We start from the raw sequence: 12,525 nt of genomic DNA, 5'->3' as shown, positions 1-12,525 counted from the left end.
CACTGGCTCGGTATCAGCGGATCACGGTGCGTGCAAGCCGAAACGCAGATTCACATTCTCTTCACTTGCTAGTGGCATCAGTCAGTCAGTGGAATCAGTCAGTAGCTGCTAATTTGTTCGTCGCGCAACTTTCCTGTGGGCCCACGCGCTGCCTCCCGCAACCTCCCGATAACTAAATTGCTCTCTTCATTTCTCCAACCACAAAGCTTCTTTCATGACAGCCAAGAACTGTTTGTGGAGTGTTTCTTGAAGGAATACGTGTGAAAAATTAAAAAAAATGTTGCCTGTAATTGCACGTACATGTCTTGCTCGAAATTTTTGCCTCAATCTATCAAAAAGGTGAAACAGCTGATGAGCTGCACTCAAATTTCTCATTATGAAGTAACGTAATCGCCGGCAATTGTTTTTCCACTCTGTTTTTTTGTTTATTATATTAGGGGCGAAGGTGCAGGGGAGTGACTAGTATCGCGAAAATACGGTATTTTTAAAGAGTCGTCGGTGAACACCGTTTGCCGAGCCATTTTGCCGTACGATAGTTATGCCATATTGTCACGTAGTGGTGACAAGCCCAGTAGCCACAAACGAAGACACTGGCGTTGCACTTGAATGAAACTCTTTATTGGGCTGACTTGTGCCCGCAAAAGAACTAAGAGGCGGCGGCAATAACAACGTGCTTGTCGCACGTGCCAACGCTCAATTTAGAGGCGGCGAAGAAACATCGAGATAAAGCCGCAGACCGTGACTAGCATAATGTGGAATATTGCAGAAACACGTGAGTGGCAGGAATCTTCTAGATTTCTCTCGACGCAGCTTGCGCGACATAGAAAATGATAAAGCAACATCTCGAGACAACGAGCATGAATAAAAACAAAGGACAGGATTGATCCTTGCGCTAGAATCACTGTGATAAGGCCGCTGTCAAAAAAAGAACAAATAAAGACTAATCGGTTGCGGCAATATTTACCATGTTGTAGATCATGCAACTCCGAACTTTTAAATTTCGGTTTGTTAAATAGCATGTAGGCTGTTAGATTTTTGAGCACCTAAATAAGCTGTGCGTAAGGACAGATTGCAAGCAGCATGTTAAGTTTCAAAATTAGATGTCTGTTACTGTTCAGGGGAGCAATACACTGATAGCCACCGTAACAATGACCCGTACCGTGGCCCGTAGTATATAAACGGCTTTTTAAGGCGAAAGCCTTTAATGCCTCATCATTGTCGACAGAAGGTTGTCAGCGAGAGCTAAAAATAAATTAATAAACCTTGTCTCCACCGGGAATCGAACCTCCCATCATTTGGATCCCTAGCCCAGCACTTCGCAAACTGCGCCATGCCCTGGATCGTGAAACGCTCTTCATAATTTCCCTCGTCTACCGTGAGGATGAGCGGGATTCCGCGAGTGACAGATACCGCGCCTTTCCTCTCCTGTAAACGAATTATAGAATGTCGGTGAACTTTAATGGTTTAATCAAATGCTGGTTGTGTTCGACAAGGGTTGGTTGGTTGCACAACTTTTATTTCCATCGGAAATGGACGTTTTCTTTCCCGCCCCCCGGCACACGTGCCGGTAAAGGCGGGGAGTCGTGCGGATTAGAGGCTGGCAGGTAGTCCTTGGCTTGTTGCGGCCTCTTCCACCGGATGGACGGTGCAGTGCTTGCTGGATTGCAGGGTCCGCGCTTCGCAGCAGGGTATCCCAGGCTTCTCCACTTGTTACATTTAATCATATCCCTGTGGATTGTGGGCACTCCCAAATTGTGTGGTTGAGGGTCCCTCTCGTCACACATTGTCCCTAAGGTCTGGTAGCACGTGAAACGCCCAGACCGGGTTCATGAAGGTATTAGTTTGTAGCCGCCTCCATGCGACAGCTTCTCTATTATTTAGGCTAACATCTGGCAGGGGTACCAGTCTACGTCCCAATTTATTGTGGTCGATGATTTTCCCGTAATTTTGCAGACTCTCGTCTTATGCCCAGTGTTCGGGGGGCTCTACGGTTACCCGGAAGTAGAGAACTCGGACTAGCTCGTGAGCTGCCTCGTTACCAGGGACGGCAGCGTGATGGGGTGTCCAAATTAACTGAATATTCCTATTCAGCGTTCTTTGGGTGAGGATTTTGGCTGCCTCCGGCGATATCCTCCCCTTTTCAAAATTTTGGATGGCAGTTTTGCTGTCGCTGATTATGAACTTGGCTTCCGTTCCTACGCAAGCTAGCGCTATCGCAACTTCCTGCGCGCTATGTACCGTCACAACAGGTCATGACATCACCTTTAGTCACGAAGGCTCCAGCCCTTATCCCCTAGACCTGCGTGCTGGGGGTGGGGAGTAAGGGGCCTCTATTTAAGGCAGACAATAAAAGTTGTCATCTATCCATCCATGCATATACGAAGCTGACCCCGCCGGGCGTCTGATCCAGGCATCCGTACTGCGCCTTTCATTTGCCGCTTCCTCGAATGCCGCACCACACAGCAAACAGAAGCACACCCAGATGTCTAGGGGGCGTTAATACAGCAGGTGTCAGCGTCGTTTGAAATTTATTTACTGGATAGAAAAGGCGCAGTATCTGTCGCAATTCTTCGCTGAGAGAGTAAACTGTAATTTGTTATCGGAATTGCGTGGGTGATTTCCTCAGTCCAGGATACCATTGGCTTGACACATGTACCACGCCGTAAAGGAAGGTGGGAGTGAAAGAAGAGAGGCAGATAGAGGTGCCGTAGTGGAGGGCTATGATCGATCGCGCTATAATGGTGTTCGCCTCATTGCACTTTAGCGGTCCAAAATGCTCTCTATAATTTTTTAATCGTTCATTTCAGACAGAACTAAAATTAATTATCCTATTAATTGGGAAATTAATTGTGCAAACATTAGGCTGGACCGATTCGAGCAGCCTCACCGTCACGTGACGGTCCTGTTGACCAGCTGGCTGAGTGCTCGAGCAGCGGAGGAGTGCCGTTGTGAGATATGCGTGTGCTGTGTGGCTGACCGTTGTCGATGGTTGTGCAGTTCAGCTGCTGGGTGGACGCAGTGATCTTTGTGTTCAGCCTGGAGAATGAGGCCTCGTTCAGCGCAGTCTACAGCTACTACATGCGCATGGCGCACTTCCGAAACAATGCCGCCGACCTGCCCCTCATACTGGTCGGCACGCAGGGTGAGTGGGGTTTGTGATGCCACGAGAACGATCCTTGATTGTGTCGTCCTGTTGCCCAGCAGACGCTATCAGCGAGAGCAACCCGCGCCTCATAGACGACTCCCGCGCCCGGAAGCTGGCCAGCGACCTCAAGCGGTGTTCCTACTACGAGACCTGCGCCACCTACGGCTTCAACGTCGAGAGGGTGTTTCAGGACGGTGCGTGCCTGTTTGAACAACTCCCGCCGTGTTGGCGATTCACGCGAAGCACACGCCGGAAGGGATTGCATAAACATGCTCTAAGGTCATCGAAATGCCTTTTTTTGCGGGGACCAAACTTCTTGCGCACGTTTATGCCTTGTTATTGTGGACACTCTCTCTCTGAGTAATGGAAAGGGGAGTTGTATACGGCCCACATGTTTTTATCACGTTAGTCTTGACAGTATCAGAATGAAATCTATAATGCCCCAACCAGACATCTTATTTTCTCGTTTTTGTGTGGGGTGTTAGATCACCGCAATTAAAAGCAGGCAGTGACTGATTTATAGCACCCCCCCCCCCCCCCCCTTACTTATTATTATTATTTTTTTTTTGTGCTTCCATGCGACCAGTCGAACGTTGCCTAGTCGATACACCACACCATCTTCTGCATTGCATGAATTCATGTCAAGAAAACTCCTGCTGCTGCTGCTGTTGGTATCGTATGCTAGGCCACATTTAACAACTTTCAGCCGACTCAATGCTGATACGTGTATCAAAGGTTCATGGGATAAGAAAAGTTGCAGTATAAGTGAAGCAGTTTATTCATGAAGCTCCATCGAGTGCATCCTAGACCACTAGACGCGTCAATTGCACCACATTATTTCAAGCATAAGGAAGACTTGGATAAATGTGTTTGTATCCTACAAATTTATAAGTTATCACAACTTCACTGGTCGTTACTATGCACAGAAGCAGACCTTGATTATAGCATGTCTTTTACGTTTTTTTTTTAGGTTGTTTTTTTTTTCTTCTTTTTTTCATTACACAATTTGTTATTGCGGGTGAATAGTTTTCCTGGAGAACCAAAGTGTCCTCATTAATAAGGTACGACTGCATCGGCTTTGTTCATACCTCAAAGTGTTGCATTGAGTGCAGAACATTTAGTTTGTGCGTGACTTGCATACACTTCTGTAGTGGATGTGCAATGCACAGCTCATGATTGCGGACCATATATTTCCTTCATGTGGTCCACCATTGTCAGTAGAGCGTTGGATAGGTTATATGAAGATTGGGCTAACCATGGGTATTGCCTCAACTTTGGCGAAATTTGTTAGAGTTCATCAAGCCATCCTGGTGTGTCTTCTCAGGTGCCATCTACGACGGCACATTACAGTATTTAGCAGCATGGACGCCATTAATTGAATTGCTCACATAAGTATGATGCTGTGGTTGCACATTGTGTATCATTTGCTTTGTAGCCGTAGCATGTTTTAATGCTTTTCCCACTCTGTCGGCCATCGTGGGGGAAGTGGTGTTGCAGGTTGTCTGATGTGTGTGTGCCATGCAGCATGCCAGAGGGTTGTCCAGATGCGGATGGCCTCTGCGCTGACGCCCAACAACTCTCGGCCTAGCACCCCCGTTGGCGTGGGAGCTGGGAGGGCCCACTTTGGCATGGCCAGCAATGGCTACGCCAGGGAACAGCTGCAGCAGCAGGCCTCTACCGCCACTGCAGCCACTGCGAATGCAACGGCAACGCTTGTCAACAGCTACAATGCCCTCCATGGTGGGGCAGTCAGTGCCCCAGCTGCAAACCTCAACCAGACCTCACTCAAGGTTGGTCCATAGTTGTCGGCTAGTTTCATCATCACCATCATCACCACCACCACCACCACCATCACCACTACCACCACAATAATCACAATAATCATCATCATCAGCCGAACTATACCCACTGTGAGGTGAAGGCCTCTCCCCAGTCCTGTGCTAGCTGCATCCTCATGACCCCTGCGAACTTCTAACCTCATCTGTTCACCTGACTTTCTGCTGCCCCCTGCTACAGAATCGGTTACCCTTTTCAACCATCGTTATCCTCTCTTGGCACTACATGTCTGGCCCATTTGTTCTTGATTTCCACTAGAATGTCAATAACTCGAATTATTTCTCTCGCCCACTCTGCATGCTTCCCACCTCTTAACTTCACACCTACCATTTTCCATTCAATAGTTCTCCGGCTAGTTTACCTATGAGAAATACTAGTAGTGAAAAAAAAAAGAGGGACCAAGCAGCTTAAGCTTATTTAATGAAATAACTTTTTAAGTAGTGTGTGAGTTGCTCACTGAAAGTGGTGTTGAGCTGAAAACAGCTTTGATGCTTGCTGTTTTTTTTTCTCTCACTGCTTTTGTGTGCAGTTTGTTTGGTTCAAAAGTGTCCAGATGAAGAAATGTTGCATGCAGCCATGGCAACATGGTGCCACACATGGCCGCAACAACTGATAAGAGAAAGGATACAAACCCTTTGACACTTTGCACACCATATCTGTCATCTATGTGGTTATGATATGCAAAGCTAGGTGTGCCACAGAAGTTAATTTGTTGGCTTTGCATTTAGTGGACAGGAGGGCCATGCACTATTGTGCTTAAATGTTGGAAAACCTATTAAACATTTAGTGTTTTTTCCCCTAGGCACTGTCTTTTAGAGTGATGTTCTCAAACACACTTTACTGTGATGTAGCAGGGAAGTTTGAAAAATGCTTTAAAGTAATGGTCTTGTTAGTGGCCAATTGCTTATTTATTTATTTCACAATACTGTGAGCCTTTCTCAGGCTGTTACAGGAGTGGAAAAAAAAAGTACAAACAGGCATGTGGCAGCAGAGAAAGGGCACACAGCATACAGTGAATAACGTATCAAAAAGGCTGCACAATTGTGTGAACAAAAAAGAGGACAACAACTCGACAAAAGTGACATTTCTTGAAAAAAAGGTAACACTGGCAGAAAAAGCATCAAGTGAATTGACACATTATTCATAAATTGGTGGGGCAGGTTGTTCCATATTTCTATGAATGGTGAAAAAATGAGAATGTGAACAAGTCACATTTAGCAGAAAACGGTTGTACACACATGTCATGGTTAATTCTTTTAGAGCGATGATAAGGTGGCTTTTTCTTGTAGCTTAGCTCTTCCGTTACAGCTTCTCCATGCTTGCTTACTTACGATTGCATTAAAAAAAAAAGTGCATATCTGCTCTTGACATCACTGGTGGAAATCAGTGATAGCTAACAAAAGCATTTCCCTTTCCCATCCTCCATGGTGCAGTACACATCCTTTTCCCATAGCTACTTACAAATCCACTGTAAATAGGCACTCTTGCACAAAGCCCTCATGCTTTGAGCTGTGTGCTATGTGGATCAAGGGTGAAGTGGAATAGCGGCATAATTGGCTTTGTTCACTTTCTCACATCACGCAGCATGCTTTAGTTTTTCCTTTCATAACTTGCAAATGCTGAGTGGCAGTGCATTTACGTGCTCCTTCTGTTCAGACTGGAGTTGTCGGCTTCGCCCTCCCAACTGCCATTTTGAGTTTTTGGTGGGGCTTTATGGTTGTGTATCCATTACTTAACAGCGCGAAAATATGAGGACGTTAACACGCACAACAACACGAGCACTGACTTTCAACTGAAGATTTATCACAAATGACATTTATACATAATCTCGCCAAAATACACACACAAAAAAAAACTATTTATCTTATCTTAAACTTCCTGTAACGACTTGTCAAGAAAGGCAATTTCTCTGTTAATTAATGGTAATGAGTAACAGAGAAATCTCCTTCCTTGAGAAGTTGTTGCAGGAAGTTAAAGATAGGATAAGTAGTTTTTTTTGTGTGTGTGTATTTTGGTGGGATTATGTATAAATGTCGTTTGTGATAATAAATCTTCAGTTGAAAGTCGGCGCTCGTGTTGTTGTGTGTCTTAACGTCCTCGTTTTTTCGTGCTGTTAAATAATGGATAACCATCAACTGGCCCAGCTTTTTGTTCTTCTTATGGTTGTGTGTCATACCCGGTAGTGACGAAAGGTGCGAGGGCACAAGCAGGGTGCAGGAGGTGATTACGAGGGAGTGTCGACCCCATCGACGGCCGTGTGACACACGCGCGTGGTTGTGTTACCAGGTTTGGCTTTGCCTTCTGGTTAGTCCTTTTCAGTGCACGCTTGATATTGTTCTGACTGCGCCTGCACCTTGGCCACTCCACCGGCCTGGGGCACCGTTTGCGATCAGTGCTCTCTCCCTTTCCAGGAGAGCCACTTGCGGCAGATCCGTGACTGCATCACGGCCGGCACCTCAGTGCAGAGGGAGATCCAGAAGTTTGAGAAAGGAGAGCGGAGCATGTCGCAGGCCTCCTCTGAAGTGGTGCCACCCCCAGCGGCGGCCACTGCTGGAAACAACCGGGAGAGGCCGGAGTTCGTGACGCCCTGTTCCACACCAACAACAGCCCGCAAGACTCGCCGCAGATCCAACTTGTTTACGGTGGGTGGCAGGTGTAAACGAGTAGGGGTTCAATTATGGTTCAGATGCTTTCATCTTGCAAGCCTCTGCCAGCCAAGGTTGCTTGTGTAGCTTTAATCACCCTATTTTTCAGTGACAGCTGTTAAGGGCACCTTTCCTGGCTTCGCGGTGCTGGTGTGACACCAAGTGTCCGGTGAAAGCAATTTTGCGCATACTCTACGAGTGGGAGGCAAATAATGATGGCATACAACATAATAGACACTTTTAGTATAGCGTATGGACGCTTTTGTATGATAAACGCCAGCAAATTATGGGACGGTACTCCATGTGTTGTATCGGCACTTTCAGTTGGCCGTACGAAAGCGCGAACGCAAACTACGGTGATGACATCTCGATTTAAAATTAAAAAACACATTCAGGCTTTTTTTTTTTTTTTTTTACTCCCAAGCCAAAACTAGCCGAGTCGCATCGGGATTTTAGCCAGTTTCTGTGTTGCGGCAGCTTCGTTGTACTCCCCAATGTTGGTATTCCCATGTTGAGTACTTTTACCTTGTATTGCCGTCATGGTGAGTACCAGCCTCCTTTTAGCCTCGTACTGCCAAGCACATTTTTACGGATACACACGTGTAAGCAGTCAAGCCAAGGCGATCCGCTTCATGGCGTTGCCATGCGAACAAAGCAACGCTACTTGTCAGGCTTAGGGACTGCGCTGCCGCCGTTCAACATAAAAAACAAAGCAAGTTATTCACTAAATATTTGAGCTGAATGCTACACGAGGCAAAGCGAAGACCCCGTGTGCCATTTATAGGCGGCAGCGCGCCCTAAAACGCGGTCATCATCATCATCATCATCATCATCATCATCATCATCATCATCATCAGCCTGATTATACCCACTGCAGGGCGAAGGCCTCTTCCATATTTCTCCACTTAACCCGGTTATGTGCTAGCTGCATCCACTTGACCCCTGCGAACTTCTTAATCTCATCCGCCCACCTAACTTTCTGCTGCCCCCTGCTACGCTTTCCTTCCCTTGGAATCCAGTTTGTTACCCTCAGCGACCATCGGTTATCCTCTCTTCGCACTACATGTCCTGCCCATGTTCATTTCTTCTTTTTAATTTCTACTAGAATGTCGGTAACTTGAGTTATTTCTCTGACCCACTCTGCACGCTTTCTATCTCTTAATGTTACCCCTACCATTTTTCGTTCCATAGCCCTCTGGGTTGTCCTCAACTTAAGTAGAACTCTCTTGGTTAGCCTCCACGTTTCAGCCCCATAGGTGAGTACAGGCAAGATGCAACTGTTGTATACTTGTAAAACGCGATAATGAAGACAAATTCACTCTGAAGCGGGCGGCTTGAACGCCGGCATCTTGTCAACGCTGATCTCCCATCGTACGTGAAGACTGGGCACGATAAACTCAAGTTTCAGCGTACGCTGGCCGATCGTACGAAAGAGCTCGGTCCCGGGTATCGCGCATGCGCAGTGCGTGTCACGCTATTTTTGGCATGCGCTATTCCTCTGCGTGTGTCTGTGTACGCTATACTAAAAGTCTCTAATATGTTTAACCATCGCCAAACACCTTTACCATTACAGAATAGCTTTGCTGGATCTATCATTACACAGTGGTAGGGCTATCCTGCAAATGTGCTTGCTGAAGGAGAGGCAGGAAGTGTTTGGCTTGAGTATTGAAATGCCCTTCAGTTTCTCGAGACAAAGTGTTGGCGGGGAATTCCATCCATCAGCTTCCTTGTGATTCGGAGAATTTCGTGCACTAACGTCCTGTGTACTAGGGTCCTAGTTAAAGGGACACTGCAGCACTTTTTGCAAAAGTTGGGCTTTCAGCAAAAAGCCATAGTTTTTCATGCTGCGAACGCGAATATCAGATTAAAATCGGGCAGAAGAAAGCAGAAATAGCCTTTTTTCAGCAGAAATACGCAACCCATGCGACTGGGCTCACCGCGGGTCGTGCCGCCGCCCGTGATTGGCCAAGACGTCACGTGACGACATTCTGAGGAGCGGAAAAGCTGCCGATGCGGTTCCTTCACTGTACTGTGTTGATCGCAGCTCTTTGCGGCTTTGTGAATGTTATTATGGCATGCTATTTCCGCATGAATGACCATCGGGATTTTTACCGCATGTATCCGTACCAAATACGCCCACAAACAATGTAGCACTTCCGTTGTGGGGATGAAAAAATACAGCGCAGAGAAGGACGAGGACAAAATGAAGACACAGGACACACGAGCGCTCGTGTGTCCTATGTGTCTTCATTTTGTCCTCGTCCTTCTCTGCGCTGTATTTTTTAATCATGAATAACCAACACGCCCAGACTGCTACGGTATTGAACGTTGTGGGGAGCATAGATTTGGCATGAAAACTTGCTTTGGTTGCAGTGAGGCATTTTTAAAAGTAATGTGTGCCATTATTAGCAGAAACTACATGGCCCTCAGCGAACCGTCAGTCCGCATGTTCCTGGGAAGGAAGGGCAGCGAACAATGCCCTTGCCGACTACCTCCGTCTCAGGCCTCTCGCCCCGCCCGAAAGGTCGTTGTTGTTAAAAATGAACCCAAAGCTTGATGTACCAAATTCTGCTCTGAATGCCAGTCGTGGTACCTTGGGGGAACGAAGAATTTTATAGAAAGGCTGAAGCAGTACACAGCTGCCACCAGACAAATGAACAATAAGCGAAGCACGATTGCGGAGCTGTGCAATGCATACGAGGCATTCATGGGGCCATTGTGCTGGGGACCAAGTCAAATGAGCGCAGAATGCTACTTGTCATATGACATTTAGCAGACGTTGAAAGCCTTTCCTTTTTATCGTACTGTCACAATACACGTTTAGTGAATTGACGGCTGACAGCTGAGTAAAGAGCAGAGACATTAGTCTGCCAACCAAGATCCGTATAACTCGTGCTATGGTCTTTCCAGTTGTGATGTATGGATGCGAGAGTTGGACTGTGAAAAAGGCTGACCGCCGAAGAATTGACGCGTTTGAATTGTGGTGCTGGCGAAGACTCTTGAGAGGAGAGTTCCTTGGACTGCCAGAAGATCAAATCAGTCGATATTGTCGACCATAAACCCTGACTGCTCATTGGAGGGTCAAATTTTAAAGTTAAAGCTCAGCTACTTTGGTCATCTGATGAGAAGAGAGGAGTCGCTTGAGAAAGATTTGATGTTGGGAAAGGTTGAGGGTCGCCGGAGAAGGGGTAGGCAGTGAACGCGATGGTTAGATGGCATCCTCGAGGCACTGCAGATGAAGTTATGTGATGTTAGGAAGATAGTGAGAGACCGGAAAGCGTGGCGTGACATGGTCCATAGGGTCACGAAGAGTCGGACACGACTGAACGACTGAACTGAACTGTATGTTGAAAGCCAAGCTGCAAATCCTCCGCACCCATACCTTAGTGAGCAAACCGTGTTCCGAAATGTGTTTTCTTACAAGAGCTTCCTCGTTTTCATTTCCAACCTGATGTGCATCCCCAAACAAGACAGGACTATGTAAAATGACAAGGCAGCAACGGGTGCAAAATCGCAAGGCCATGTATAAACAACTTCGATGATTAATTGCTTGGACGCACCTCTCTCTTTGCGCTCCTTACCTGAATGCGCCTATACCCAGCTGAGCGGTACACTCTTTATCTTCTAATAATGCTCCCGTAAGGGTTCCACGAACATATCAGGTACGTGCTGTGCTGGAAAAGATCTCGCAGTCTTCACAACCTAGCTTCGACACAGCAGTGGGCTCTTCTTAATCATCTGCTAGTTCGCAAAAATCATCCACGCGTGCTACTGATGAGTTGTCTATGTTTAGCACAGAAGGCGTTGCGCGAAGTTCTGGTGAAAAAAAAAAAAAAAAGATACGCGAATACAACCATGTGCCGATGCTGTCTGACCATTCTATCATGAAATTGCAGTCCATGAACGGATTGCAGATGACTATCCCGACTGTTTTGTACAGTGAATCTCAATAATACGAACTCCAAGGGAGCACGCAAAATATTCGTATCATCCCAAATTCGTATGATCCAAAACAAGTCAACTTCCACATGGAAATGAATTGAAAATGAACCAAACTTTATTATGGCGAACTACTTGCGGCCGAAAAAGTCCGTAATGCTTGTCTGCACTTTTTTGCTGTTGATGTCGTGGACAAGCTCCGCCTGAAGGCATAAAACCGTGCCGCGGTTTCGTCGCTCACGCTGCCGGCACTTACGGTGCGGCGCAGAACGTCCAAAGCGTGAAGAGTATCTGCCGTTGACGGCGGCTGATCACACTCGTCGTCAGCGTCACCATCGCTGTCAGGCTCATTTTCGCAATCATTCGCTTCGTTGACCAAGTCTTCAATAGACCTCAGCCCACAGGTCGCGACGTTGTCGTCTGCGGTAACGAAGTCCCGAGCCGAAGCTTCAGTTTCCAGATTGTCCCAGCCATCAATCATGAGGTCTTCATCTGGCTCTTGACAATCTCTTGCTGAAGCCGCATCAAGTCCGACGGCAAATCCGCACTTACTAAAACAGTTCGAAATTGTGTCTGTGTTACACTATCCCACGACATGGCTAGGAAGTGCAAAGTATCTAAGAGACTGATCTGCAAGTTTGCTTCTTTACGGTCAATTTTTGCCAGCAGACGCCTCACTAGAAGTCCTTTGAAATGATGCTTCACATTTCTAATTATCCCAGCGTCCAGTGGCTGAAGATGGCTGGTAGTGTTCGCCGGCAGGAACCTGACTTTCACGTTATTGAAGTCATTTCCTTTGGGTGGGCAGAGCACTTTTCCACGAAAAGCAAACTTTTCCGATTTCTTGACGCCATTTTCCGATCCAGGCTTGTCAAGAACTCGCGGAAAAAATCTCCAGTCATCCACGCCTTTCAGTTATTTTTGTAAGAGACAGGCAAACGCTCCGCCGATCGGAAACAC

General features: G+C 46.8%; 1 protein-coding gene across 6 annotated transcripts in view; it reads left to right on the top strand.

The window, feature by feature from the left end:
• LOC146187381 (centaurin-gamma-1A-like) overlaps nt 1-12,525 on the top strand; it is a 256,006-nt gene that overhangs the window by 208,915 nt on the left and 34,566 nt on the right. For all 6 annotated transcript variants that reach the window (XM_084607654.1, XM_084607653.1, XM_084607657.1 and 3 more), the window contains exons 4-7: nt 2,998-3,142; nt 3,205-3,339; nt 4,670-4,935; nt 7,393-7,623. In XM_084607654.1, the coding sequence (XP_084463780.1) occupies nt 2,998-3,142; nt 3,205-3,339; nt 4,670-4,935; nt 7,393-7,623 (777 nt within the window). The remainder of the gene's footprint in view (nt 1-2,997; nt 3,143-3,204; nt 3,340-4,669; nt 4,936-7,392; nt 7,624-12,525) is intronic.

This window comes from Amblyomma maculatum, chromosome 6 (assembly GCF_055883805.1).
Source record: "Amblyomma maculatum isolate TAMU_Amacu chromosome 6, ASM5588380v1, whole genome shotgun sequence".
In the NCBI taxonomy this organism is placed as follows: domain Eukaryota; kingdom Metazoa; phylum Arthropoda; class Arachnida; order Ixodida; family Ixodidae; genus Amblyomma; species Amblyomma maculatum.
Note: the sequence above shows the minus strand (reverse complement) of the source record. Positions and strands in the feature narration are given on the sequence as shown.